Here is a 27,245-nt window from a genome sequence, read left to right as displayed (position 1 = left end):
GCTGCTTTCTCAATCTTCTTCTTAGAGATGGATTCATATATGAAGTGTGTTAATGTGTTATTGACTTAACTGTGTCCTCTGTCTCAGGGCCAGAGAGGAGGGAGACGGGGGTGTATGAGGGGAGGCATGGAGGAGCAGAAAAAGACAGGGTGCGTCTCCTGGAGGGGGAGGTGCAGCGCCTCTCCCAAACAGTGGGGGCGCTGCAGGCTGCGATAACTGGGCTGAGCTCCACTCTGAGATCTGACCTGCAGGAGGACACCTCCAAGATGCTGGTCACCCTGCTCAACAACCTCCGTGCTGTGACCCCTGACAGTTTCCACGCCCCCGACATAGAGCAGGCCGCAGTACCACCAGACAACCACCAGGGGTCAGTGATCGATGGGCACCAGGCCACCAGGGGGCCAGTCCAGGGGGACAGGGGTCTAGAAAAGGTCCTGGCCAGGTTGGATGATGTCAACACCTCTCTGAAGAGTAAAGAGGAGGCTCTGGAGGAGCTGAGAGGTACCGTGACCTCACACAGCGGTCATATCCGCCTGCTGCTTGATGCCTCTCAGACACAGCAAGACCCTGACCCTAACCCTGTTGGGGGTGGAGCCCCTGCTGACCTGGAGGAGCTACTAGAGAAATACATGGACAGGCAGCTGGGCTTCCTGAGGAAGAACATGGAGGACAGCATGGAGAGAACGATAGAGGAGAGGATGGGGAAGGAGGTGGAGAAGCTGCAGAAATTCTGTGATGGAAGGATCCAGCTGATGGAGAGGAGGTGTGAGGAGGAGCGGGAGAGAGGACTGCTCAGTCTGACTGAGATGGTGGACAAGGAGGAGCAGCTAAAGCAGGAGATCAGGGAGTTGAGACTGGACATCACTGCCTCCGACCAGCCCGGCCGGTCACTCAGACAGACTGACCCCAAACCTAATGTTAGACAGACTGACACTAAACCTAATGTTAGACAGACTGATTCCAAACCCAGCCTTAGGCAAACTGCCCCTGCCAGACAGACCGACCTGGCTAAACAGGATAACCAGCCACCAGGTATCCTACCAGCTGTCCAGCGTGGTGACCTATCTGACCTGTGGAGGGAGCTGGAGCGTGTGGCGGAGGCCCATCGCATCCTGAATGCCCGCATGGACAATGAGCTGCAGTACCTGTCTTCTCCACGGGGGGAGCTAGAGGGAAAGGGGTTAGAGCTAGAGGGGGAGGGGTTAGGACTAGAGGGAGAGGTGGGGTCTCGGCTGGAGGAGTTAGAGGCGCGTCTGAATGTGACAGAGCAGAATGCGGAGGTCCACTGTTTCTACGTGGAGGAGAAGCTGACCCGGGCACTAGCCGAGCAAGGGGCGGAGCTACGACAGCTGCTGGAGGAACGAGTAAACGTACTGGAAGACCAGTTTACTACCATGCTGGTCGAGATGAACAACGAGTCATATCCTGTTGGAGAAGGAAGGAGCGTGGAACTTCAGGTACTATAGGTAGACAACTCTGGTAGAGGAGGACAGGTTTCGGGAACGTTGTTGGTTTTAATATCAGACCTGGTGATAGAAAGTGTGGGAGATGATCTGGCAACCGGAGGGCTGCTGGTCTCAGATCCCAGGTACCATCTCTAGCCGTTGTGCCTTTGTGGGTGCTGCACTGCAGTTCCCAGGTACCATCTCCAGCCGTTGTGGGTGCTGCACTGCACATGGCAGTGTGTTTGTGTGTTATGTGTCCATGGTAACAGATTCTGTCTTGTTCCCTCCTCCAGGCTGAGTTGAACAACAACAAGTTTCTTCTGCAGGGTCTCAATGACAAGGTGACCGCTGTGGCTGAGCTCTGTGCTCATGGCTGTGGTGGAGGACCTAACACCGGAGGGTTTCCCAACCCTGGAGCTTCCTCCCACCCTGTAGTTCTGGACAGTGTGGTGAAGGACCTGAAGCTCTGTTGTAACGACCTGGATATCCTCCACACGGATGTGACGTCCAACTCTGACAAACTGAGAGAGCTGGAGGAGATTATAGACAGGCAAATGGTGGGGCAGAAGCAGAGCGTTAAAGAGGTGGAGGACCTCCAGAGGGGGATGGTGATCCTGCAGGACAACGTAGGGGGTCTGGGGGGGGCAGTGACAGGGCTAGGGGACTCTCTGAGCAGGTACACCCAGGACCTCACCAGGATTAACACCACCTACAACACCTGCTGCCAGGTTGGGGCAGGGGTCAAAGCAGTGGCCAGGCCAGGGGAAGGGTTAGGTGGGTTTGGTGCCACTACTATCGGTCCAGGCAGGATCCAGAGTGCGTCTGAGGTAACGGTCCCCAGAGGAGAGGTGGAGGGAAGCAGCAGCAGCCAGGTGGAGGAGCTGAGAACCAAACTGGACAGCCTCACTAACCAGGTAGTTATCTAGTAGTCCGTTATCTCACTAACCAGGTAGTTATCTAGTAGTCTGTTATCTCACTAACCAGGTCGTTATCTAGTAGTCTGTTAACTCACTAACCGGGTAGTTATCTAGTAGCCTGTTATCTCACTAACCGGGTAGTTATCTAGTAGTCTGTTATCTCACTAACCAGTTAGTTATCTAGTAGTCTGTTAGTTATCTAGTAGTCTGTTATGTCACTAGCCAGTTAGTTATCTAGTAGTCTAGTTGTCGGTTATTAGTTAGTGGATAACACTGTTATCTGTGTTGATATCTTGTTGTAATTTCCTTGATATCCCAAAATATTAAGATAGCTCTTCTTCTTCTTAGGTGCAGACAGAACTTCAACGTTGCTCTGGTATGTCTGGGGTGGAGGGGCGTGTCCAGCGCCTGGAAAAAGTGTGTGTTCAGCTGGACGGGGTGTCGGCCAGGGTGCAGGGAGTGAAGGAGGGGTTGGAGAAGCACATCGCTGGGCTGTGGCACCACGTCAGCCGGGTCAACACCATGCTGGAAAGACAGGCTGCTGACATCACCACCCTAGAGACCTCCCTAAAGACACTACAGACCAGGAGCACTGACACCAACGCCAGGGAGACAGGTCAGTAGTATACTGTGGATGATGGATGGATGAATGGATGGATTTGTTTTTGTGTAGTTTCATTTATTTGTACCAAAGGAAACAAGTGTTCAACAACAGTACAGATAAAAACGAATAAATAAACAGTGTGCAGGTGTAGTTGGAAGCTCAGGGGCTTGAAAAAAACCACACCACAAAAAACTATATACAATACATACAGTTGAAGTCGGAAGTTTACATACATCTATCTTAGCCAGATACATTTAAACTCAGTTTTTTCACAATTCCTGACATTTAATGCTAGTATAAATTCCCTGTCTTAGGTCAGTTAGGATCACCACTATTTTAAGAATGTGAAATGTCAGAATAATAGTAGCGAGAATGATTATTTCAGCTTTTATTTCTTTCATCACATTCCCAGTGGGCCAGAAGTTTACATACACTCAATTAGTATTTGGTAGCATTGCCTTTAAATGGTTTAACTTGGGTCAAATGTTTTGGGTAGCCTTCCACAAGCTACCCACAATAAGTTGGGTGAATTTTGGCCCATTCCTCCTGACAGAGCTGGTGTAACTGAGTCAGGCTTGTAGGCCTCCTTGCTCGCACACGCTTTTTCAGTTTTGCCCACAAACTTTCTATGGGATTGAGGGTTGGGGCTTTGTGATGGCCACTCCAATACCTTGACTTTGTTGCCCTGAAGACATTTTGCCACAACTTTGGAAGTATGTTTGGGGTTATTTGCCATTTGGAAGACCCATTTGCAACCAAACTTTAACAAAGCTTTTTTAGCTTTTCAATGTTATAAATTGACCCCTCTGCATAACATGACTTAGTACTTGGTGGCAAAACCCTTGTTGGCAATCACAGAGGTCAGACGTTTCTTGTAGTTGGCCACCAGGTTTGCACACATCTCAGGAGGGATTTTGTCCCATTCCTCTTTGCAGATCTTCTCCAAGTCATTAAGGTTTCAAGGCAGACGTTTGGCAACTCGATCCTTCAGCTCCCTCCACAGATTTTCTATGGGATTAAGGTCTGGAGACTGGCTAGGCCACTCCAGGACCTTAATGTGCTTCTTCTTGAGCCACTCCTTTGTTGCCTTGAGCATGTGTTTAGGGTCATTGTCATGCTGGAATACCCATCCATGACCCATTTTCAATGCCCTGGCTGAGAGAAGGATTTCTCACCCAAGATTTGACGGTACATGGCCCTGTCCATCGTCCCTTTGATGCTGTGAAGTTGTCCTATTCCCTTAGCGGAAAAACACCCCCAAAGCATAATGTTTCCACCTCCATGTTTGCCGGTGGGGGTGGTGTTCTTGGGGTCATAGGCAGCATTCCTCCTCCTCCAAACACGACAAGTTGAGTTGATGCCAAAGAGCTCCATTTTGGTCTCATCTGACCACAACATCTTCACCCAGTTGTCCTCTGAATCATTCAGATGTTCATTGGCAAACTTCAGACGGGCATGTATATGTGCTTTCTTGAGCAGGGGGACCTTGCGGGCGCTGCAGGATTTCAGTCCTTCACGGCGTAGTGTGTTACCAATTGTTTTCTTGGTGACTATGGTCCCAGCTGCCTTGAGATTATTGACAAGATCCTCCCGTGTAGTTCTGGGCTGATTCCTCACCGTTCTTATGATCATTGCAACTCCACGAGGTGAGATCTTAGGTGGAGCCCCAGGCCGAGGGGCTCCATGCAACAGTTAATTTGTGTTGTCACCTTCTCAACAAGCTGCTTGGTGATGTTCTTGTAGCCCATTCCAGCCTTGTGTTGGTCTACTATCTTGTCCCTGACATCCTTGGTGAGCTCTTTGGTCTTGGCCATGGTGGATAGTTTGGAATCTGATTGATTGATTGCTTCTGTGGACAGGTGTCTTTTATACAGGTAACAAACTGAGATTAGGAGCACTCCCTTTAAAGAGTGTGCTCCTAATCTCAGCCCGTTACCTGTATGAAAGACACCTGGGAGCCAGAAATCTTCCTGATTGAGAGGGGGTCAAATACTTATTTCCCTAAATAAAATACAAATAAATTTATAACATATTTCACATGCGTTTTTCAGGATTTTTTTGTTGTTGTTATTCTGTCTCTCACTGTTCAAATAAACCTACAATTAAAATTATAGATGGATAATTTCTTTGTCAGTCGGCAAACATACAAAATCAGCAGGGGATCAAATACTTTTTTCCCTCACTGTAGATCTGGGCCATCCATCAGTGAAGAAAGTGTCATTCCTACGTGCCCTCTCCATCTCAATGAGTTTAGGGTCCAGTTTGAATTTGTCTTTATTAAGGATCCCTATTAGTTCCTGCCAAGGCAGCAGCTACTCTTCCTGGGGTTTATTATGGATCATCATTAGTTCCTGCCAAGGCAGCAGCTACTCTTCCTGGGGTTTATTATGGATCCCCATTAGTTCCTGCCAAGGCAGCAACTACTCTTCCTGGGGTTTATTATGGATCCCCATTAATTCCTGCCAAGGCAGCAGCTACTCTTCTTGGGGTCCAAACACATTAATTAAGACACTTACATTATTATTATCTCAACTAACCGGTGCCCCGGTGCATTGACTCTGTACTAGTGCCCCCTGTATATAGCCTCCACATTGACTCTGTACTGGTGCCCCCTGTATATAGCCTCCACATTGACTCTGTACTGGTGCCCCCTGTATATAGTCTCCACATTGACTCTGTACTGGTGCCCCCTGTATATAGCCTCCACATTGACTCTGTACTGGTGCCCCCTGTATATAGTCTCCACATTGACTCTGTACTGATACCCCCTGTATATAGCCTCCACATTGACTCTGTACCGGTACCCCCTGTATATAGCCTCCACATTGACTCTGTACCGGTACCCCTGTATATAGCCTCCACTTTGACTCTGTACCGGTACCCCCTGTATATAGCCTCCACATTGACTCTGTACCGTAATACCCTGTATAGATCCTCCACATTGACGACTCTGTACTGGTGCCCCTGTATATATCCTCCACATTGACTCTGTACTGGTGCCCCCTGTATATAGCCTCCACATTGACTCTGTATTGGTGCCCCCTGTCTATAGCCTCCACATTGACTCTGTACTGGTGCCCCCTGTATATAGTCTCCACATTGACTCTGTACTGATACCCCCTGTATATAGCCTCCACATTGACTCTGTACCGGTACCCCCTGTATATAGCCTCCACATTGACTCTGTACCGGTACCCCTGTATATAGCCTCCACTTTGACTCTGTACTGGAACCCCCTGTATATAGTCTCCACATTGACTCTGTACCGTAATACCCTGTATATAGTCTCCACATTGACTCTACTGGTACCCCCTGTTTATATCCTCCACATTGACTCTGTACCGTAATACCCTGCATAGATCCTCCACATTGACTCTGTACTGGTGCCCCTGTATATAGCCTCCACATTGACTCTGTACCGTAACACCCTGTATAGATCCTCTACATTGACTCTGTACTGGTAACCCCTGTATACAGCCTCCACATTGACTCTGTACTGATACCCCCTGTATATAGCCTCCACATTGACTCTGTACCGGTACCCCCTGTATATAGCCTCCACATTGACTCTGTACCGTAATACCCTGTATATAGCTTCTACATTGACTCTACCGTAAAACCCTGTATATAGCCTCCACATTGACTCTGTACCATAACACCCTGTATATAACCTCCACATTGACTCTGTACCGTAATACCCTGTATGGATCCTCCACATTGACTCTGTACTGGTGCCCCCTGTATAGATCCTTGCTTGTTATTTTTCTGCTGCCGTTTAATTTGTTGTTACTTTTATATTCTATTTTTTACTTAACACTTTTTTAAAAAACTTCTTAAGTCATTGTCGGTTAGGGGCTTGTAAGTAAGCGTTTCACTGTAAAGTCTTCACCTGTTGTATTTTGCTCATGTGACAATTTTTGGGGGATTACACATAAAATAAAATATTAAACAGTACATAATATAACAAATTACACTACTACAATACAACATGCATAATACCACCATACAACGTTATTTCAATGTACGTAAGTTTAGAATGCTTTTGCATTCAGCTTGTCAACACTTCTTAATAGAGATGGACCGATTATTATTTTTTTGGGGGCCCATACCGATTTCCAATATTTTCCTTGCCCCCCCCAAAAAAACGATACTGATAACCGATATTTACCATTTTTGCAGCCTTTTAAGCATGCTAGTACAGTTAAATAGTTGAAACACACACTGACCAAAAAGTTATTTTATTGGCATTTACTTATGTCCCCATTACCGTCAAAACCTATTTCTTTTAATTTTTATTTCACCTTTATTTAACCAGGTAGGCCAGTTGAGAACAAGTTCTCATTTGCAACTGCGACCTGGCCAAGATAAAGCATAGCAGTGTGAGCAGACAACACAGAGTTACACATGGAATAAACAATTAACAAGTCAATAACACAGTAGAAAACAAAGGGGGGAGTCTATATACAATGTGTGCAAAAGGCATGAGGAGGTAGGCGAATAATTACAATTTTGCAGATTAACACTGGAGTGATAAATGATCAGATGGTCATGTACAGGTAGAGATTGATGTGCAAAAGAGCAAGTAAATAAATAAAAACAGTATGGGGATGAGGTAGGTGAAAATGGGTGGGCTATTTACCAATAGACTATGTACAGCAGCAGCGATCGGTTAGCTGCTCAGATAGCTGATGTTTGAAGTTGGTGAGGGAGATAAAAGTCTCCAGCTTCAGCGATTTTTGCAATTCGTTCCAGTCACAGGCAGCAGAGTACTGGAACGAAAGGCGGCCAAATGAGGTGTTGGCTTTAGGGATGATCAGTGAGATACACCTGCTGGAGCGCGTGCTACGGATGGGTGTTGCCATCGTGACCAGTGAGCTGAGATAAGGCGGAGCTTTACCTAGCATGGACTTGTAGATGACCTGGAGCCAGTGGGTCTGGCGACGAATATGTAACGAGGGCCAGCCGACCAGAGCATACAGGTCGCAGTGGTGGGTTGTATAAGGTGCTTTAGTGACAAAACGGATGGCACTGTGATAGACTGCATCCAGTTTGCTAAGTAGAGTGTTGGAAGCCATTTTGTAGATGACATCGCCGAAGTCGAGGATCGGAAGGATAGTCAGTTTTACTAGGGTAAGCTTGGCGGCGTGAGTGAAGGAGGCTTTGTTGCGGAATAGAAAGCCGACTCTTGATTTGATTTTCGATTGGAGATGTTTGATATGAGCCTGGAAGGAGAGTTTGCAGTCTAGCCAGACACCTAGGTACTTATAGATGTCCACATATTCAAGGTCGGAACCATCCAGGGTGGTGATGCTAGTCGGGCATGCGGGTGCAGGCAGCGATCGGTTGAAAAGCATGCATTTGGTTTTACTAGCGTTTAAGAGCAGTTGGAGGCCACGGAAGGAGTGTTGTATGGCATTGAAGCTTGTTTGGAGGTTAGATAGCACAGTGTCCAATGACGGGCCGAAAGTATATAGAATGGTGTCGTCTGCATAGAGGTGGATCAGGGAATCGCCCGCAGCAAGAGCAACGTCATTGATATATACAGAGAAAAGAGTCGGCCCGAGAATTGAACCCTGTGGCACCCCCATAGAGACTGCCAGTGGACCGGACAGCATGCCCTCCGATTTGACACACTGAACTCTGTCTGCAAAGTAATTGGTGAACCAGGCAAGGCAGTCATCCGAAAAACCGAGGCTACTGAGTCTGCCGATAAGAATATGGTGATTGACAGAGTCGAAAGCCTTGGCAAGGTCAATGAAGACGGCTGCACAGTACTGTCTTTTATCGATGGCGGTTATGATATCGTTTAGTACCTTGAGCGTTGCTGAGGTGCACCCGTGACCGGCTCGGAAACCAGATTGCACAGCGGAGAAGGTACGGTGGGATTCGAGATGGTCAGTGACCTGTTTGTTGACTTGGCTTTCGAAGACCTTAGATAGGCAGGGCAGGATGGATATAGGTCTGTAACAGTTTGGGTCCAGGGTGTCTCCCCTTTGAAGAGGGGGATGACTGCGGCAGCTTTCAATCCTTGGGGATCTCAGACGATATGAAAGAGAGGTTGAACAGGCTGGTAATAGGGGTTGCGACAATGGCGGCGGAAAGTTTCAGAAATAGGGGTCCAGATTGTCAAGCCCAGCTGATTTGTACGGGTCCAGGTTTTGCAGCTCTTTCAGAACATCTGCTATCTGGATTTGGGTAAAGGAGAACCTGGAGAGGCTTGGGCGAGGAGCTGCCGGGGGCAGAGCTGTTGGCCGAGGTTGGAGTAGCCAGGCGGAAGGCATGGCCAGCCGTTGAGAAATGCTTATTGAAGTTTTCGATAATCATGGATTTATCGATGGTGACCGTGTTACCTAGCCTCAGTGCAGTGGGCAGCTGGGAGGAGGTGCTCTTGTTCTCCATGGACTTCACAGTGTCCCAGAACTTTTTGGAGTTGGAGCTACAGGATGCAAACTTCTGCCTGAAGAAGCTGGCCTTAGCTTTCCTGACTGACTGCGTGTATTGGTTCCGGACTTCCCTGAACAGTTGCATATCCCGGGGACTATTCGATGCTATTGCAGTCCGCCACAGGATGTTTTTGTGCTGGTCGAGGGCAGTCAGGTCTGGGGTGAACCAAGGACTGTATCTGTTCTTAGTTCTGCATTTTTGAACGGAGCATGCTTATCTAAAATGGTAAGGAAGTTACTTTTAAAGAATGACCAGGCATCCTCAACTGACGGGATGAGGTCAATGTCCTTCCAGGATACCCGGGCCAGGTCGATTAGAAAGGCCTGCTCACAGAAGTGTTTTAGGGAGCGTTTGACAGTGATGAGGGGTGGTCGTTTGACTGCGGCTCCGTAGCGGATACAGGCAATGAGGCAGTGATTGCTGAGATCCTGGTTGAAGACAGCGGAGGTGTATTTGGAGGGCCAGTTGGTCAGGATGACGTCTATGAGGGTGCCCTTGTTTACAGAGTTAGGGTTGTACCTGGTGGGTTCCTTGATGATTTGTGTGAGATTGAGGGCATCTAGCTTAGATTGTAGGACTGGCGGGGTGTTAAGCATATCCCAGTTTGGCTAGATGGGGGGCGATCAATTCACAAATGGTGTCCAGGGCACAGCTGGGAGCTGAGGGGGGTCGGTAGCAGGCGGCAACAGTGAGAGACTTATTTCTGGAGAGAGTAATTTTCAAAATTAGTAGTTCGAACTGTTTGGGTATGGACCTGGAAAGTATGACATTACTTTGCAGGCTATCTCTGCAGTAGACTGCAACTCCTCCCCCTTTAGCAGTTCTATCTTGACGGAAGATGTTATAGTTGGGTATGGAAATCTCTGAATTTTTGGTGGCCTTCCTGAGCCAGGATTCAGACACAGCAAGGACATCAGGGTTAGCAGAGTGTGCTAGAGCAGTGAGTAAAACAAACTTAGGGAGGAGGCTTCTGATGTTGACATGCATGAAACCAAGGCTTTTTCGATCACAGAAGTCAACAAATGAGGGTTCCTGGGGACATGCAGGGCCTGGGTTTACCTCCACATCACCCGCGGAACAGAGAAGGAGTAGTATGAGGGTGCGGCTAAAGGCTATCAAAACTGGTCGCCTAGAGCGTTGGGGACAGAGAATGAGAGGAGCAGGTTTCTGGGCATGGTAGAATATATTCAGGGCATAGTGCGCAGACAGGGGTATGGTGGGGTGCGGGTACAGCGGGGGTAAGCCCAGGCACTGGGTGATGATGAGAGAGGTTGTGTCTCTGGACATGCTGGTTGTAATGGGTGAGGTCACCGCATGTGTGGGAGGTGGGACAAAGGAGTTATCAGGGGTATGAAGAGTAGAACTAGGGGCTCCATTGTGAACTAGAACAATGATAACTAACCTGAGCAACAGTATACAAGGCATATTGACATTTGAGAGAGACATACAGCGAGGTATACAGTAATCACAGGTGTTGAATTGGGAAAGCTAGCTTAAACAGTAGGTGAGACAACAGCTAATCAGCTAGCACAACAACAGCAGGTAAAATGGCGTTGACTAGGCAACGGGGCCGACAGATAAAACATAAACAAGCAGAATGGAGTACCGTGATTAATGGACAGTCCAGAGTGCATCAGCTATGTAGCCAAGAGATCAGTGTCCAGGGGGCAGCGGTGGATGGGGCAGGGAAGCTGGACTGGCGAGTGTTATCCAGGTTGAAAAAAAGTTAACAATGACTAAATAGCTTGTAGCTAGTTAGCTGGTTAGCTTCTGGAGGTTCTTGAGTGTGTTCTAAAAATTAAAAATAATAGCGATTCCGTATCGCATTGGGTGAGGCAGGTTTCCGGAAAGGTATAAACAGATTAAAAATCAAGAAGAGATAGAAAGTAAATGTGAGTGTTTGGGACGCGGCGATTCAGACGGTTAGCAGGCCTGTGCTAACAAGCTAACAGTTCGTAGGCCCGGGCTAGACAAGCTAGCAGTTAGCAGGCCTGTGCTAACAAGCTAACAGTTCGTAGGCCCGGGCTAAACAAGGTAGCAGTTAGCGGACCGGGGCTAGACAAGCTAGCAGTTAGCAGGCCGAGTTTAGCAAGCAGGGAGATAGCGAGGGCTAGAGAGTTGGCCTTTAGGGGACGTCGCGATGGGGTGAGTCTGTTTATTCCTCTTTATGCGGTGACATCGATAGACCGGTCGTGGGCCCGGGTATTGTAGCCCAGGAGTATGCTACGGTGGTGGTACAGGTGCGCTGGCCGGGCTAGCTTCACGCTAAGTGGGTGGAAGCGCTAGCCAGGAGTAATCATCCGGGGTTGCGGTTTAGCTAGATAGCTAGTTGTGAAGATCCAGCTGAAATGTTCCGTTTGCGGTGGGAATCCAGGGATGAATCCGGGGATGAAAAATAAATCGGTCCGTTATGCTCTGGTTAGAGTCGCGTTGTTCGAGCTGGCGAGAGCTTTCCGAGCTAAAGGTTAGCTTAGCTGATGACCGGTTAGCTGAAGACCGCTAGCATAGCTGGTGGTTAGCCGGCTAGCTTCAGTTGAGGTGTTCCGGTTCCGAAGTAAATATAAATACTTTAGGAAAAATAGCTACATTGGGTGAGGCGGGTTGCAGGAGAGTATTTGGAAGCTTAGGTTTAGCAAAATGTTTTTGAAGAAAAATATGTAAAAACGAAAAATAGACGATATATACAGGGACACGACGAGACAGGACGACTTCCTGCTACGCCATCTTGGTTTCTTTCACTTACTTGCTGTGCTGTTTTGTTGTGCATTTGTTCAGTCATTTCAGTCTCAACCAGGATTTCATCATACATGTCAAGCAGTGAAGTTTCAGCTCTGTCTGTCCGTGGTCTCTCTTCCTCGATGCTTCACTGTCACTGTGTCTGTTTCCATCTTGTCCAGCCATGTCTGTCCGTGGCCTCTCTTCCTCGGTGCTTCACTGTCACTGTGTCCGTTTCCATCTTGTCCAGCTGTGTATGTAACATTTCAATGTAAACCCTGTTTCTGGTCTGCATCAAAGTAGCGGTCCTTGTACCTAACATTGAGCATGGCGGCGACACAGTAAAGAGGCTCTGCTGAAGCTTATTTCTCCAGTCAGTTGTTCGAATGACGCTAGGAGTTCATGTTTCAAACATGTTCTCAAATGCCATTGAAAAGGCAGCAGCGGTATGAGAACCAGCACATTCTTGAGCATGTAATGCGGCTTTCCTCAGTACGAAATCCTTATCGACCCACTGTGCTGTCAGACTCCGCATGCTCATATCTGGAAAATATGTGTGAAATGTTGGATAATGTATGTCACAAAAACAGAGAAGTATATCTTCTGGATGTTTTAAATATTGGCAGGTTCTCATCAAGCTGCCCACTCAAGAAAAAATGTCAAACCAGCAGGGTAGCCTAGTGGTTAGAGCGTTGGACTAGTAACCGGAAGGTTACTTCAAACTGTAACCAATGCCTGTGACTTGGTTCAGGTTATCAACGTACCAAATCAATTCACTTCTTATTTGTCACATGCGCCAAATACAACAGGTGTAGACCTTACAGTGAAATGCTGAATACAACAGGTGTAGTAGACCTCACTGTGAAATGCTGAATACAACAGGTGTAGTAGACCTTACAGTGAAATGCTGAATACAACAGGTGTAGTAGACCTCACAGTGAAATGCTGAATCAACAGGTGTAGTAGACCTCACTGTGAAATGCTGAATACAACAGGTGTAGTAGACCTCACTGTGAAATGCTGAATACAACAGGTGTAGTAGACCTTACAGTGAAATGCTGAATACAACAGGTGTAGTAGACCTCACTGTGAAATGCTGAATACAACAGGTGTAGTAGACCTCACTGTGAAATGCTGAATACAACAGGTGTAGTAGACCTTACAGTGAAATGCCAAATACAACAGGTGTAGACCTTACAGTGAAATGCTGAATACAACAGGTGTAGGTAGACCTTACAGTGAAATGCTGAATACAACAGGTGTAGTAGACCTCACAGTGAAATGCTGAATACAACAGGTGTAGTAGACCTCACAGTGAAATGCTGAATACAACAGGTGTAGTAGACCTCACAGTGAAATGCTGAATACAACAGGTGTAGTAGACCTCACAGTTAAATGCTGAATACAACAGGTGTAGTAGACCTCATAGTGAAATGCTGAATACAACAGGTGTAGTAGACCTCACAGTGAAATGCTGAATACAACAGGTGTAGTAGACCTTACAGTGAAATGCTGAATACAATAGGTGTAGACCTTACAGTGAAATGCTGAATACAACAGGTGTAGGTCTTACAGTGAAATGCTGAATACAACAGGTGTAGGTCTTACAGTGAAATGCTGAATACAACAGGTGTAGGTAGACCTTACAGTGAAATGCTGAATACAACAGGTGTAGTAGACCTCACAGTGAAATGCTGAATACAACAGGTGTAGTAGACCTCATAGTGAAATGCTGAATACAACAGGTGTAGTAGACCTCACAGTGAAATGCTGAATACAACAGGTGTAGTAGACCTTACAGTGAAATGCTGAATACAATAGGTGTAGACCTTACAGTGAAATGCTGAATACAACAGGTGTAGGTCTTACAGTGAAATGCTGAATACAACAGGTGTAGGTCTTACAGTGAAATGCTGAATACAACAGGTGTAGGTAGACCTTACAGTGAAATGCTGAATACAACAGGTGTAGACCTTACAGTGAAATGCTGACTTACAAGCCCCTTAACCAACAATGCAGTTTTAATAAGAAAAATACCCAACATTTAAAAAAATGTTTCATTAAAGAGCAGCAGTAAAATACCAATAGCGGGGCTATATACAAGGGGTACTGGTACAGAGTCAATGTGGAGGCTATATACAGGGGGTACAGAGTCAATGTGGAGGCTATATACAAGGGGTACTGGTACAGAGTCAATGTGGAGGCTATATACAGGGGGTACCGGTACAGAGTCAATGTGGAGGCTATATACAGGGGGTACAGAGTCAATGTGGAGGCTATATACAGGGCATTACGGTACAGAGTCAATGTGGAGGCTATATACAGGGCATTACGGTACAGAGTCAATGTGGAGGCTATATACAGGGCATTACGGTACAGAGTCAATGTGGAGGCTATATACAGGGCATTACGGTACAGAGTCAATGTGGAGGCTATATACAGGGCATTACGGTACAGAGTCAATGTGGAGGCTATATACAGTTCAGTACGGTACAGAGTCATTGTGCGGGGGCACCGGTTAGTCGAGGTAATTAAGGTAATATGTACATGTAGGTAGAGTTATTAAAGTGATGCGTAGATAATAAACAGAGAGTAGCAGCAGCGTCAAGGGGGGGAGGTGTAAAATAGTCTGGGTAGCCATTTGATAAGATGTTCAGGAGTCTTATGGTTTGGGTGTAGAAGCTGTTTAGAAGCCTCATGGACCTAGACTTGGCACTCCGGTACCACTTGCCGTGTGGTAGCAGAGAGAACAGTCTATGACTAGGGTGGCTGGAGTCTTTGACCATTTTTAGGGCCTTCGTTTGACACCGCCTGGTATAGAGGTCCTGGATGGCAGGAAGCTTGGCCCCAGTGACTATGTATGGCTTGGGTGGATGGATGGATTAATGAATTAATTGGGCTGTTGGGTCCCAGACCTTCTAGATAAATAACAGGGATAGAAGATGGAAAGATTACCTCAGTTTGAAAGACACAGATTCTGTTTAAGTCTCATTGTTCCACTCCCAGCTCCTCCTAAATCCTGTGACCTGCAGACAGCTGTGTCAATATGGGCTATGGAGATAAAGTCATATTAGAGACCTGGATAACTGGAAAACTAATATGCAGCCAGTGGCGTGTTTCCACTCTGAAGAAGCTGTTTCCTGAAAGTAATCCCCTGTATGGAGAGGTTCAATCTGATTGGTTTAGATTTGAGGAAATAGCCAAATGTAAGGAATAGGCCATAGGGTTGTGTTTAGCCACGGGGAAGGAATGTAGTCTGCTTGGTTTAACTGATGAAGAGGTTTTTAAAGGTTAATATGAAGCTACATGCTGGGGCTCATGGAGAAGGTCTCCTCCTGTCCCCCGGTCTGTGTGTCCTGCTGGGCCTCATGGAGAGGGTCTCCTCCTGTCCCCCGGTCTGTGTGTCCTGCTGGGCCTCATAGAGGGTCTCCTGTCCCCCTGTCCTGTTGGGCCTCAGAGAGGGTCTCCTCCTGTCCCCCTGTCTGTGTGTCCTGTTGGGCCTCATAGAGAGGGTCTCCTCTTGTCCCCCTGTCATGTTGGGCCTCATAGAGAGGGTCTCTTCCTGTCCCCGGTCTGTGTGTCCTGCTGGGCCTGATAGAGAGGATCTCCTTCTGTCCCCCTGTCCTGTTGGGCCTCATAGAGAGGGTCTCCTCCTGTCCCCCTGTCTGTGTGTCCTGTTGGGCCTCATAGAGAGGGTCTCCTGTCCCCCTGTCCTGTTGGGCCTCAGAGAACGTCTCCTCCTGTCCCCCTGTATGTGTGTCCTGCTGGGCCTCAGAGAGAGGGTCTCCTGTCCCCCTGTCTGTGTGTCCTGCTGGGCCTCATGGAGAGGGTCTCCTGTCCCCCTGTCTGTGTGTCCTGTTGGGCCTCATAGAGAGGGTCTCCTCCTGTCCCCCTGTCTGTGTGTCCTGTTGGGCCTCATAGAGAGGGTCTCCTGTCTGTGTGTCCTGCTGGGCCTCATGGAGAGGGTCTCCTGTCCCCCTGTCTGTGTGTCCTGTTGGGCCTCATAGAGAGGGTCTCCTCCTGTCCCCCTGCCCTGCTGGGCCTCATAGAGAGGGTCTCCTTCTGTCCCCCTGTCCTGTTGGGCCTCATAGAGAGGGTCTCCTCTTGTCCCCCTGTCCTGTTGGGCCTCATAGAGAGGGTCTCTTCCTGTCCCCCGGTCTGTGTGTCCTGCTGGGCCTGATAGAGAGGATCTCCTTCTGTCCCCCTGTCCTGTTGGGCCTCATAGAGAGGGTCTCCTCCTGTCCCCCTGTCCTGCTGGGCCTCATGGAGAGGGTCTCCTCCTGTCTGTGTATCCTGATGGTGTTTTTAGGAGAGGGCCGTGCTGAGGTCACTGGGGCTGTCATGCATCCCTGCAGTACGTAATCCTCAACCCTGCAGCCATCATTGGCACAGTTCTCTCTAGTAGAGGCCCACGGTAGGGATGTGACAATTGGAAAACATTTCTTAACGTTTAAATATACTTTATTTTCTCTTCGGTTTTCTGTTGGTAGCAGTGGTTTAGTGCTATTTTTTAGGTACTAGTGTGCTTTTTTATATTTTTACGCCATCATTTGGTTTGGGATCTGATCCCTGCACACCATTATACCCACCCCCATCTACACCCCTCTTACCCAGGGTAATCAAAACTGTGGAGAGATCCCAGCTCCAAGCCTCTGTCATGACATCACAGCTGAGGAGAGGAGAGAGCATCTGGAGTGGGGTGTGGAGCCATGAGTCTCCCCTAGTTCCCTGAACTCTGCCTCTCTTCTCCCCTCCCCTCACCACACCAACCTCCTCCTCTCCCTGCATTCTGCCTCTCTTCCCTCCCCTCCCCTCCCCTCACCACACCAACCTCCTCCTCTCCCTGCATTCTGTCTCTCTTCTCCCCTCACCACACCAACCTCCTCCTCTCCCTGCATTCTCTCTCTTCTCCCCTCACCACACCAACCTCCTCCTCTCCCTGCATTCTGTCTCTTCTCCCCTCCCCTCACCACACCAACCTCCTCCTCTCCCTGCATTCTGCCTCTTCTCCCCTCACCACACCAACCACCTCCTCTCCCTGCATTCTGCCTCTCTTCTCCCCCCCCTCCCCTCACCACACCAACCTCCTCCTCTCCCTACATACTGCCTCTCTTCTCCCCCTCACCACACCAACCTCCTACTCTCCCTGCATACTGCCTCTCTTCTCCCCTCACCACACCAACCTCCTCCTCTCCCTGCATTCTGCCTATCTTCTCCCCCCCTCACCACACCAACTTCCTACTCTCCCTGCATTCTGCCTCTCTTCTCCCCCCCTCACCACACCAACCTCCTACTCTCCCTGCATTCTGCCTCTCTTCTCCCCTCCCTCACCACACCAACCACCTCCTCTCCCTGCATTCTGCCTCTCTTCTCCCCTCCCCCACCACACCAACCTCCTTCTCTCCCTGCATTCTGCCTCTTCTCCCCTCACCATACCAACCTCCTCCTCTCCCTGCATTCTGCCTCTCTTTGACCCTCCCCTCACCACACCAACCTCCTCCTCTCCCTGCATTCTGCCTCTCTTCTCTTCTCCCCTCACCAACCTCCTCCTCTCCCTGCATTCTGCCTCTCTTCTCCCCTCCCCTCACCAACCTCCTCCTCTCCCTGCATTCTGCCTCTCTTCTCCCCTCCCCTCACCAACCTCCTCCTCTCCCTGCATTCTGCCTCTCTTTTACCCTCCCCTCACCACACCAACCTCCTCCTCTCCCTGCATTCTGCCTCTCTTCTCCCCTCACCACACCAACCTCCTACTCTCCCTGCATTCTGCCTCTCTTCTCCCCTCCCCTCACCACACCAACCTCCTCCTCTCCCTGCATTCTGCCTCTCTTCTCCCCTCACCACACCAACCTCCTCCTCCCTGCATTCTGCCTCTCTTCTCCCCTCCCCTCACCACAACAACCTCCTACTCTCCCTGCATACTGCCTCTCTTCTCCCCTCCTCACCACACCAACCTCCTACTCTCCCTGCATACTGCCTCTCTTCTCCCCTCACCACACCAACTTCCTACTCTCCCTGCATTCTGCCTCTCTTCTCCCCTCACCACACCAACCTCCTACTCTCCCTGCATACTGCCTCTCTTCTCCCCTCACCACACCAACCTCCTACTCTCCCTGCATACTGCCTCTCTTCTCCCCTCACCACACCAACCTCCTCCTCTCCCTGCATTCTGCCTCTCTTCTCCCCTCCCCTCACCAACCTCCTTCTCTCCCTGCATTCTGCCTCTCTTTAAGCAAGGCTCCCCATCACCATACCAACCTCCTCCTCTCCCTGCATTCTGCCTCTTTGACCCTCCCCTCACCACACCAACCTCCTCCTCTCCCTGCATTCTGCCTATCTAAAGATATATGAATGAGTGATGGTACAGAACTCCCCTCACCAACCTCCTCCTCTCCCTGCATTCTGCCTCTCTTCTCCCCTCCCCTCACCAACCTCCTCCTCTCCCTGCATTCTGCCTCTCTTTTACCCCTCCCCTCCCCTCACCACACCAACCTCCTCCTCTCCTGCATTCTGCCTCTCTTCTCCCCTCCCCTCCCCTCCCCAACCTCCTCCTCTCCCTGCATTCTGCCTCTTTCCCTCCCCCTCCCCTCTCCTCACCACACCAACCTCCTCCTCTCCCTGCATTCTGCCTCTCTTCTCCCCTCCCCTCACCACACCAACCTCCTCCTCTCCCTGCATTCTGCCTCTCTTCTCCCCTCACCACTCCAGCCTCCTCCTCTCCCTGCACTCTGCCTGTTCAGGGTGAGATGAGAAGAGAGGCAGAGTTCAGGGAACTAGGGGAGACTCATGGCTCCACACCCCCACTCCAGATGCTCTCTCCTCTCCTCAGCTGTGATGTCATGACAGAGGAAGCTTCCCTGGAGCTGGGATCTCTCCACAGTTTTTGATTACCCTGGGTCAGAGGGTGTTTGGATGGGGGTGGGGGTGGGTATAATGGTGTGAAAGGATGAGATCCAAAACCAAACATAGCAGGTTATAGCTAACGTGCTTATCTGTAGAAAGTGAATTTCCTTTCAGTCAAACTGAGACCTTACTACCAGACTCAGTGGTGGAAAAGTACCCAATTATCATACTTGAGCAAATGTAACGATACTTTTAAAAGAAAATGACTCAAGTAAAAGTGAAAGTCACCCAGTAAAATACTACTTAAGTAAAAGTATTTGATATTAAATATACTTAAGTATCAAAAGTAAAAGTATAAATAATTTCAAATTCCTTATATTAAGCAAGGCAGACGGCACCATTTTCTTGTTATTTTAATATACAGATAGCCAATGGCACACTCCAATACTCAGAGATAATTTACAAACTAAGCATGTGTGTTTAGTGAGTCTCAAATCAAATCATATTTTATTTGTCACATACACATGGTTAGCAGATGTTAATGCGAGTGTAGCGAAATGCTTGTGCTTCTAGTTACGACAATGCAGTAATAACCAACGAGTAATCTAACCTAACAATTCCACAACTACCTGAAACACACAAGTGTAAAGGGAGGAAGAATATGTCAAATAAAGATATATGAATGAGTGATGGTACAGAACAGCATAGGCAAGATGCAGTAGATGATATCGAGTACAGTATATACATATGAGAGGAGTAATGTAGGGTATGTAAACATTATATTAAGTGGCATTGTTTAACGTGGCTAGTGATACATTTTTACATTACTAAAGTGGCTGGAGTTCAGTCAGTATGTTGGCAGCAGCCACTCAATGTTAGTGATGGCTGTTTAACAGTCTGATGGCCTTGAGATAGAAGCTGTTTTTCAGTCTCTCGGTCCCAGCTTTGATGCACCTGTACTGACCTCGCCTTCTGGATGATAGCAGGGTGAACAGGCAATGGCTCGGGTGGTTGTTGTCCTTGATGATCATTTTGGCCTTCCTGTGACATCGGGTGGTGTAGGTTTCATGGAGGGCAGGTAGTTTGCCCCCGGTGATGTGTTGTGCAGAGCTCACTACCCTCTGGAGAGCCTTACGGTCGTGGGCGGAGCAGTTGCCGTACCAGGCGGTGATACAGCCCGACAGGATGCTCTTGATTGTGCATCTGTAAAAGTTTGTAAGTGCTTTTGGTGACAAGCCAAGTTTCTGCAGCCTCCTGAGGTTGAAGAGGCGCTGCTGCGCCTTCTTCACGATGCTGTCTGTGTGGGTGGACCAATTCAGTTTGTCCGTGATGTGTACGCCGGGAAACTTAAAACTTGCTACCCTCTCCACTATTGTCCCGTCGATGTGGATAGGGGGGTGCTCCCTCTGCTGTTTCCTGAAGTCCACAATCATCTCCTTTTGTTTTTTTTGACGTTGAGTGTGAGGTTATTTTCCTGACACCACACTCCGAGGGCCCTCACCTCCTCCCTGTAGGCGGTCTCGTCGTTGTTGGTAATCAAGCCTACCACTGTAGTGTCGTCTGCAAACTTGATGATTGAGTTGGAGGCGTGCATGGCGACGCAGTCGTGGGTGAATCCCTACAGGAGTCCCTACAGGAGAGGGCTCAGAACGCACCCTTGAAGTCCAGGATCCAGTTGCACAGGGCGGAGTCGAGACCCAGGGTCTCGAGCTTGATGACAAGTTTGGAGGGTACTATGATGTTAAATGCTGAGCTGTAGTCGATGAACAGCATTCTCACATAGGTATTCCTCTTGTCCAGATGGGTTAGGGCAGTGTGCAGTGTGGTTGTGATTGCGTCGTCTGTGGACCTATTGGGGCGGTAAGCAAATTGGAGTGGGTCTAGGGTGTCAGGTAGGGTGGAGGTGATATGGTCCTTGACTAGTCTCTCAAAGCACTTCATGATGACGGAAGTGAGTGCTACGGGGGGCGATTAGTCGTTTAGCTCAGTTACTTTAGCTTTCTTGGGAACAGGAACAATGGTGGCCCTCTTGAAGCATGTGGGAACAGCAGACTGGGATAAGGATTGATTGAATATGTCCGTAAACACCCCAGCCAGCTGGTCTGTGCATGCTCTGAGGACACGGCTGAGGATGCCGTCTGGGCCTGCAGCCTTGCGAGGGTTAACACGTTTAAATGTTTTACTCACGTCGGCTGCAGTGAAGGAGAGTCCGCAGGTTTTTGTAGCGGGCCGTGTCAGTGGCACTGTATTGTCCTCAAAGCGAGCAAAGAAGTTGTTTAGTCTGTCTGGGAGCAAGACATCCTGGTCCGCGACGGGGCTGGTTTTCTTTTTGTAGTCCATGATTGACTGTAGACCCTGCCACATACCTCTTATGTCTGAGCCGTTGAATTGCGACTCTACTTTGTCTCTATACTGACAGATTATAGGCTGTAGGATGACCAGGGATGTTCTCTTGATAAGTTTGTGAATTGGACCATTTTCCTGTCCAGCATTCAGGGGCTTCCAAGTGTTGCCATGGTCTAAGGCACTGCATATCAGTGCAAGAGGCTTCACTACAGTCCCTGGTTCAAATCCAGGCTGTATCACATCTGGCTGGTTGTAGTAAGGGTTAGTGTTAGCTGGGTGTAGTAAGGGTTAGTGTTAGCTGGGTGTAGTAAGGGTTAGGGTTAGCTGGGTTTGAGTTTTTTTATAATATTTTTACAAGGACAGTGCACAATAATCAACGTTTCAGTAAAAGTGCCGGTTTTAGCGAGCAGGTCTAATTTCAACCGCAGTCACTGGGCAGAGGCCCACCATTGTTCCTGTACCCAAGAAAGCTAAGGTAACTGAACTAAACGACTATCGCCCCCCGTAGCACTCACTTCCGTCATCATGAAGTGCTTTGAGAGTCTAGTCAAGGACCATATCACCTCCACCCTACCTGACACCCTAGACCCACTCCAATTTGCTTACCGCCCCAATAGGTCCACAGACGACGCAATCGCAACCACACTGCACACTGCCCTAACCCATCTGGACAAGAGGAATACCTATGTGAGAATGCTGTTCATCGACTACAGCTAAGCATTTACCACCATAGTACCCTCCAAACTCGTCATCAAGCTCGAGACCCTGGGTCTCGACCCCGCCCTGTGCAACTGGATCCTGGACTTCCTGACGGGCCGCCGCCCAGGTGGTGAGGGTAGGTAACAACATCTCCACCCCACTGATCCTCAACACTGGGGCCCCGCAAGGGTGCGTTCTGAGCCCTCTCCTGTACTCCCTGTTCACCCACAACTGCGTGGCCATGCACGCCTCCAACTCAATCATCAAATTTGCAGACGACACTACAGTGGTAGGCTTGATTACGAACAATGACGAGACGGCCTACAGGGAGGTGGTGAGGGCCCTCGGAGTGTGGTGTCAGGAAAATAACCTCACACTCAACGTCAACAAAACTAAGGAGATGATTGTGGACTTCAGGAAACAGCAGAGGGAACACCCCCCCCATCCACATCGATGGAACAGTAGTGGAGAGGGTAGCAAGTCGGGTAGCAACGTCAAAAAAACAAAGGAGATGATCGTGGAGTTCAGGAAACAGCAGAGTGAGCAACCCCTTATCCACATTGACGGGACAATAGTGGAGAGGGTAGAAAGTTTTACGTTTCTCGGCGTACACATCACGGACAAACTGAATTGGTCCACCCACACAGACAGCGTGGTGAAAAAGGCGCAACAGCGCCTCTTCAACCTCGGGAGGCTGAAGAAATTCGGCTTGTCACCAAAAGCACTCAAACTTTTACAGATGCACAATCGAGAGCATCCTGTCGGGCTGTATCACCGCCTGGTACGGCAACTGCTCCGCCCACAACCGTAAGGCTCACCAGAGGGTAGTGAGGTCTGCACAACGCATCACCGGGGGCAAACTACCTGCCCTTCAGGACACCTACACCACCCGATGTCACAGGAAGGCCATAAAGATCATCAAGGACATCAACCACCCGAGCCACTGCCTGTTCACCCCGCTATCATCCAGAAGGCGAGGTCAGTACAGGTGCATTAAAGCAGGGACCGAGAGACTGAAAAACAGCTTCTATCTCAAGGCCATCAGACTGTTAAACAGCCACCACTAACATTGAGTGGCTGCTGCCAACACACTGACTCAACTCCAGCCACTTTAATAATGGGAATTGATAGAAATTGATGTAAAATATATCACTAGCCCCTTTAAACAATGCTACTTAATATAATGTTTACAAATCCTACATTACTCATCTCATATGTCTATGTATATACTGTACTCTATATCATCTACTGCATCTTTATGTAATACATGTATCACTAGCCACTTTAAACTATGCCACTTTTGTTTACATACCCTACATTACACATCTCATATGTATATACTGTACTCGATACCATCTACTGCATCTTGCCTATGCCGTTCTGTACTATCACTCATTCATCAATTTTTATGTACATATTCTTTATCCCTTTACACTTGTGTGTATAAGGTAGTTGTTGTGGAATTGTTAGGTTAGATTATTTTTATTTGATTTATTTGATTTGAGATGTGTGATGTGTGAACACTGGGCCTTGGAGAATAGTTAGATGTGTGAACACTGGGCCTTGGAGAATAGTTAGATGTGTGAACACTGGGCCTTGGAGAATAGTTAGATGTGTGAACACTGGGCCTTGGAGAATAGTTAGATGTGTGAACACTGGGCCTTGGAGAATAGTTAGATGTGTGAACACTGGGCCTTGGAGAATAGTTAGATGTGTGAACACTGGGTCTTGGAGAATAGTTAGATGTGTGATGTGTGAACACGGACCTTGTGCTGAGTCAGAGGCCTGGAACACACGTAACCATCTGGAAGTCTTCAGAGCACTGACCTCCCTCAGCCTTGGCGCTGACCGACTGCACAATATTGGTCTCCAAACGTGTGTGTGTGTGTGTGTACCCCACCCTACAGCAGAGTCTCTTTAACAGATGATGTGATGTAGAGCTGAAGTACAGCTCTGCTGGTTTAGTAGCTTGACCTTCAGTTGTTTTGCTGATAACTGGAGACCTGTGTTCCATAAAGCATCTGTATGTGGTGATCATGACTGCCATCCTCTGTCCTAGGGACTGTGCTGATCATGACTGCCATCCTCTGTCCTAGGGACTGTGCTGATCATGACTGCCATCCTCTGTCCTAGGGACTGTGGTGATCATGACGACCATCCTCTGTCCTAGGGACTGTGCTGATCATGACTGCCATCCTCTGTCCTAGGGACTGTGCTGATCATGACTGCCATCCTCTGTCCTAGGGACTGTGCTGATCATGACTGCCATCCTCTGTCCTAGGGACTGTGCTGATCATGACTGCCATCCTCTGTCCTAGGGACTGTGGTGATCATGACTGACCATCCTCTGTCCTAGGGACTGTGGTGATCATGACGACCATCCTCTGTCCTAGGGACTGTGGTGATCATGACGACCATCCTCTGTCCTAGGGACTGTGGTGATCATGACGACCATCCTCTGTCCTAGGGACTGTGGTGATCATGACGACCATCCTCTGTCCTAGGGACTGTGGTGATCATGACGACCTTACTCTGTCCTAGGGACTGTGGTGATCATGACGACCATCCTCTGCAGTAACAGGTTCTGGTACAGTAACAGTCCTGCAGTGTGGACACAACATGATCACTACCGTCTATGTGTATTACAGATGTGTACATGTATATTACAGCTTGGCTAGAACAAAAGTCTGCAACTACACAAACTATCTGCTTTAGGGGGCAGGAGGCCAGAGGGGTGGGTGTTCCACTGCCTGCTTGTCTCTCTGTGAGGTTAAGGTGAGGAGGACCCTGCCTGTCTCTCTGTGAAGTTAAGGTGAGGAGGACCCTGCCTGTGTCTCTGTGAAGTTAAGGTGAGGAGAACCCTGCCTGTCTCTCTGTGAGGTTAAGGTGAGGAGGACCTCGCTGGAATTATATCAGCAGAATGCCTAGCAGCTGATTCCCCAGGGAGAAACAGTGTGGGTGTTTATGAGCAGGTTGTTCAACTTAGGCGTGTTATAGTTACCCTGTTTTTCCATCACGTGTTCCAAAGTACTGGTATTAATTATGAGATATGATGCATTGTTATGGTTTCACATATACTCACTCAACAACACCCATCCTTATGGTAAACCAATTAAAAAACGATATCTCTAACTCTTTCTCATTGTTTCTCTCTTTCTCTTCCTGTTTCTCTCTCTACTCGCCTTGTTTTGCTCTCTCTCCCTGTTTCTTTCTCTCTCCGTTTTGCTCTCTCTCCGTTTCTTTCTCTCTCCGTTTTGCTCTCTCTCCCTGTTTCTTTCTCTCTCTCCCTGTGTTTCTCTCTCTCCGTTTCTCTCTATCCCTGTGTGTCTCTCTCTCCGTTTCTCTCTCTCTCTCCCTGTGTTTCTCTCTCTCTCCCTGTGTTTCTCTCTCTCTCCCTGTGTTTCTCTCTCTCTCCCTGTGTTTCTCTCTCTCCGTTTCTCTCTCTCTCCCTGTGTTTCTCTCTCTCCGTTTCTCTCTCTGTCTCCCTGTGTTTCTCTCTCTGTTTCTCTCTCCTTCCCTCTCTCTCTCCATTTCCCTCTCTCTCCCTGTTTCTCTCTCTCCCTGTTTCTCTCTCTTTCTCCCTGTTTCTCTCTCCCTGTTTCTCTCTCATTGCCTCTCTCTCTCTCTCCCCGTTTCTCTCTCTCTCCCTGTTTCTCTCTCTCTCCCTGTTTCTCTCTCTCTCATTGCCTCTCTCTCCCCGTTTCTCTCTCTCTCCCCGTTTCTCTCTCTCTCCCCGTTTCTCTCTCTCTCCCCGTTTCTCTCTCTCTCTCCCTGTTTCTCTCTCTCTCTCTCAATTCAATTCAAGGGGCTTTATTGGCATCAGAAACATATGTTAACATTGCCAAAGCAAGTGAGGTAGATAATATACAAAACTGAAATAAAAAAATAACAGTCAACATTACACATACAGAAGTTTCAAAATAATAAAGACATTACAAATGTAATGTCATATTATTTATATATATATATATATATACAGTGCTGTAACAATGTACAAATGGTTAAAGTACACAAGGGAAAATAAATAAGCATAAATATGGGTTGTATTTACAATGGTGTTTGTTCTTCACTGGTTGACCTTTTCTTGTGGCAACAGGTCACAGACCTTGCTGCTGTGATGGCACACTGTGGTATTTCACCCAATAGATATGGGAGTTTATCAAAATTGGATTTGTTTTCGAATTCTTTGTGGATCTCTGTAATCTGAGGGAAATATGTGTCTCTAATATGGTCATACATTTGGCAGGAGGTTAGGAAGTGCAGCTCAGTTTCCACCTCATTTTGTGGGCAGTGTGCACATAGCCTGTCTTCTCTTGAGAGCCATGTCTGCCTACGGTGGCCTTTCTCAATAGCAAGGCTATGCTCACTGAGTCTGTACATAGTCAAAGCTTTCCTTAAGTTTGGGTCAGTCACAGTGGTCAGGTATTTTGCCACTGTGTACTCTCTGTTTAGGGCCAAATAGTATTCTAGTTTGCTCTGTTTTTTTGTTAATTCTTTCCAATGTGTCAAGTAATTATCTTTTTGTTTTCTCATGATTTGTTTGGGTCTAATTGTGCTGCTGTCTCTCTCTCTGTTACTATCTCTGCCTCCCTGTTTCTCTCTCTCACTTCCTGTTTCTATCTCTACCTCTGTTTCTCTCTCTCCACCTGTTTCTCTCTCTCCCTGTTTCTATCTCTACCTCTGTTTCTCTCTCTACCTGTTTCTATCTCTGCCTCCCCATTTCTCTCTCCCTGTTTCTCTCTCTCTCCACCTGTTTCTCTCTCCCTGTTTCTCTCTCACTCCCCGTTTCTATCTCTACCTCTGTTTCTCTCTCTCTCCATTTCTCTCTCTCCCTGTTTCTCTCTCTGCCTCCCCGTTTCTCTCTCCCCGTTTCTCTCTCTGCCTCCCCGTTTCTCTCTTTCTCCCTGTTTTTCTCTCTACCTGTTTCTCTCTCTCAGATGAAGCTGTGAGACCTGGTTCTGTCCCAGATCAGACCAGACCCAGGGTTAACCAGATCCACATTCCCCACAGGACCCCCCTTGACTCGTCCCCCAGACCCCCAGGCAACCCTACAACCCCAGACAGCCAGCCAGTCCACACCAGCCTACCAACCCTCTACAGCCCAACATCCACCGCCATCCAAACCAACCAACTCTGTACCTGGTGCCACATAAGCCTAATCAGCCAGGCCAGCCCACTGTCATCCTCGTACCCCATCCTAACCAACCATCCAACCCTAACCAACCCTTCTTAACG

General features: G+C 48.3%; 1 protein-coding gene across 1 annotated transcript in view; it reads left to right on the top strand.

Annotated features, from left to right (window-relative positions):
- Positions 1-27,243, top strand: part of emilin2a (elastin microfibril interfacer 2a) — a 50,235-nt gene extending 22,992 nt beyond the window's left edge. Inside the window, exons 4-7 of the mRNA XM_024392192.2 lie at positions 88-1,457; positions 1,739-2,359; positions 2,711-2,978; positions 26,948-27,243. Coding sequence (XP_024247960.2) covers positions 88-1,457; positions 1,739-2,359; positions 2,711-2,978; positions 26,948-27,243 — 2,555 coding nt within the window. The remainder of the gene's footprint in view (positions 1-87; positions 1,458-1,738; positions 2,360-2,710; positions 2,979-26,947) is intronic.
- The last annotated feature ends 2 nt before the right edge of the window (positions 27,244-27,245 follow it).

Source organism: Oncorhynchus tshawytscha, linkage group LG28 (assembly GCF_018296145.1).
Source record: "Oncorhynchus tshawytscha isolate Ot180627B linkage group LG28, Otsh_v2.0, whole genome shotgun sequence".
Classification (NCBI taxonomy): Eukaryota; Metazoa; Chordata; class Actinopteri; order Salmoniformes; family Salmonidae; genus Oncorhynchus; species Oncorhynchus tshawytscha.
Note: the sequence above shows the minus strand (reverse complement) of the source record. Positions and strands in the feature narration are given on the sequence as shown.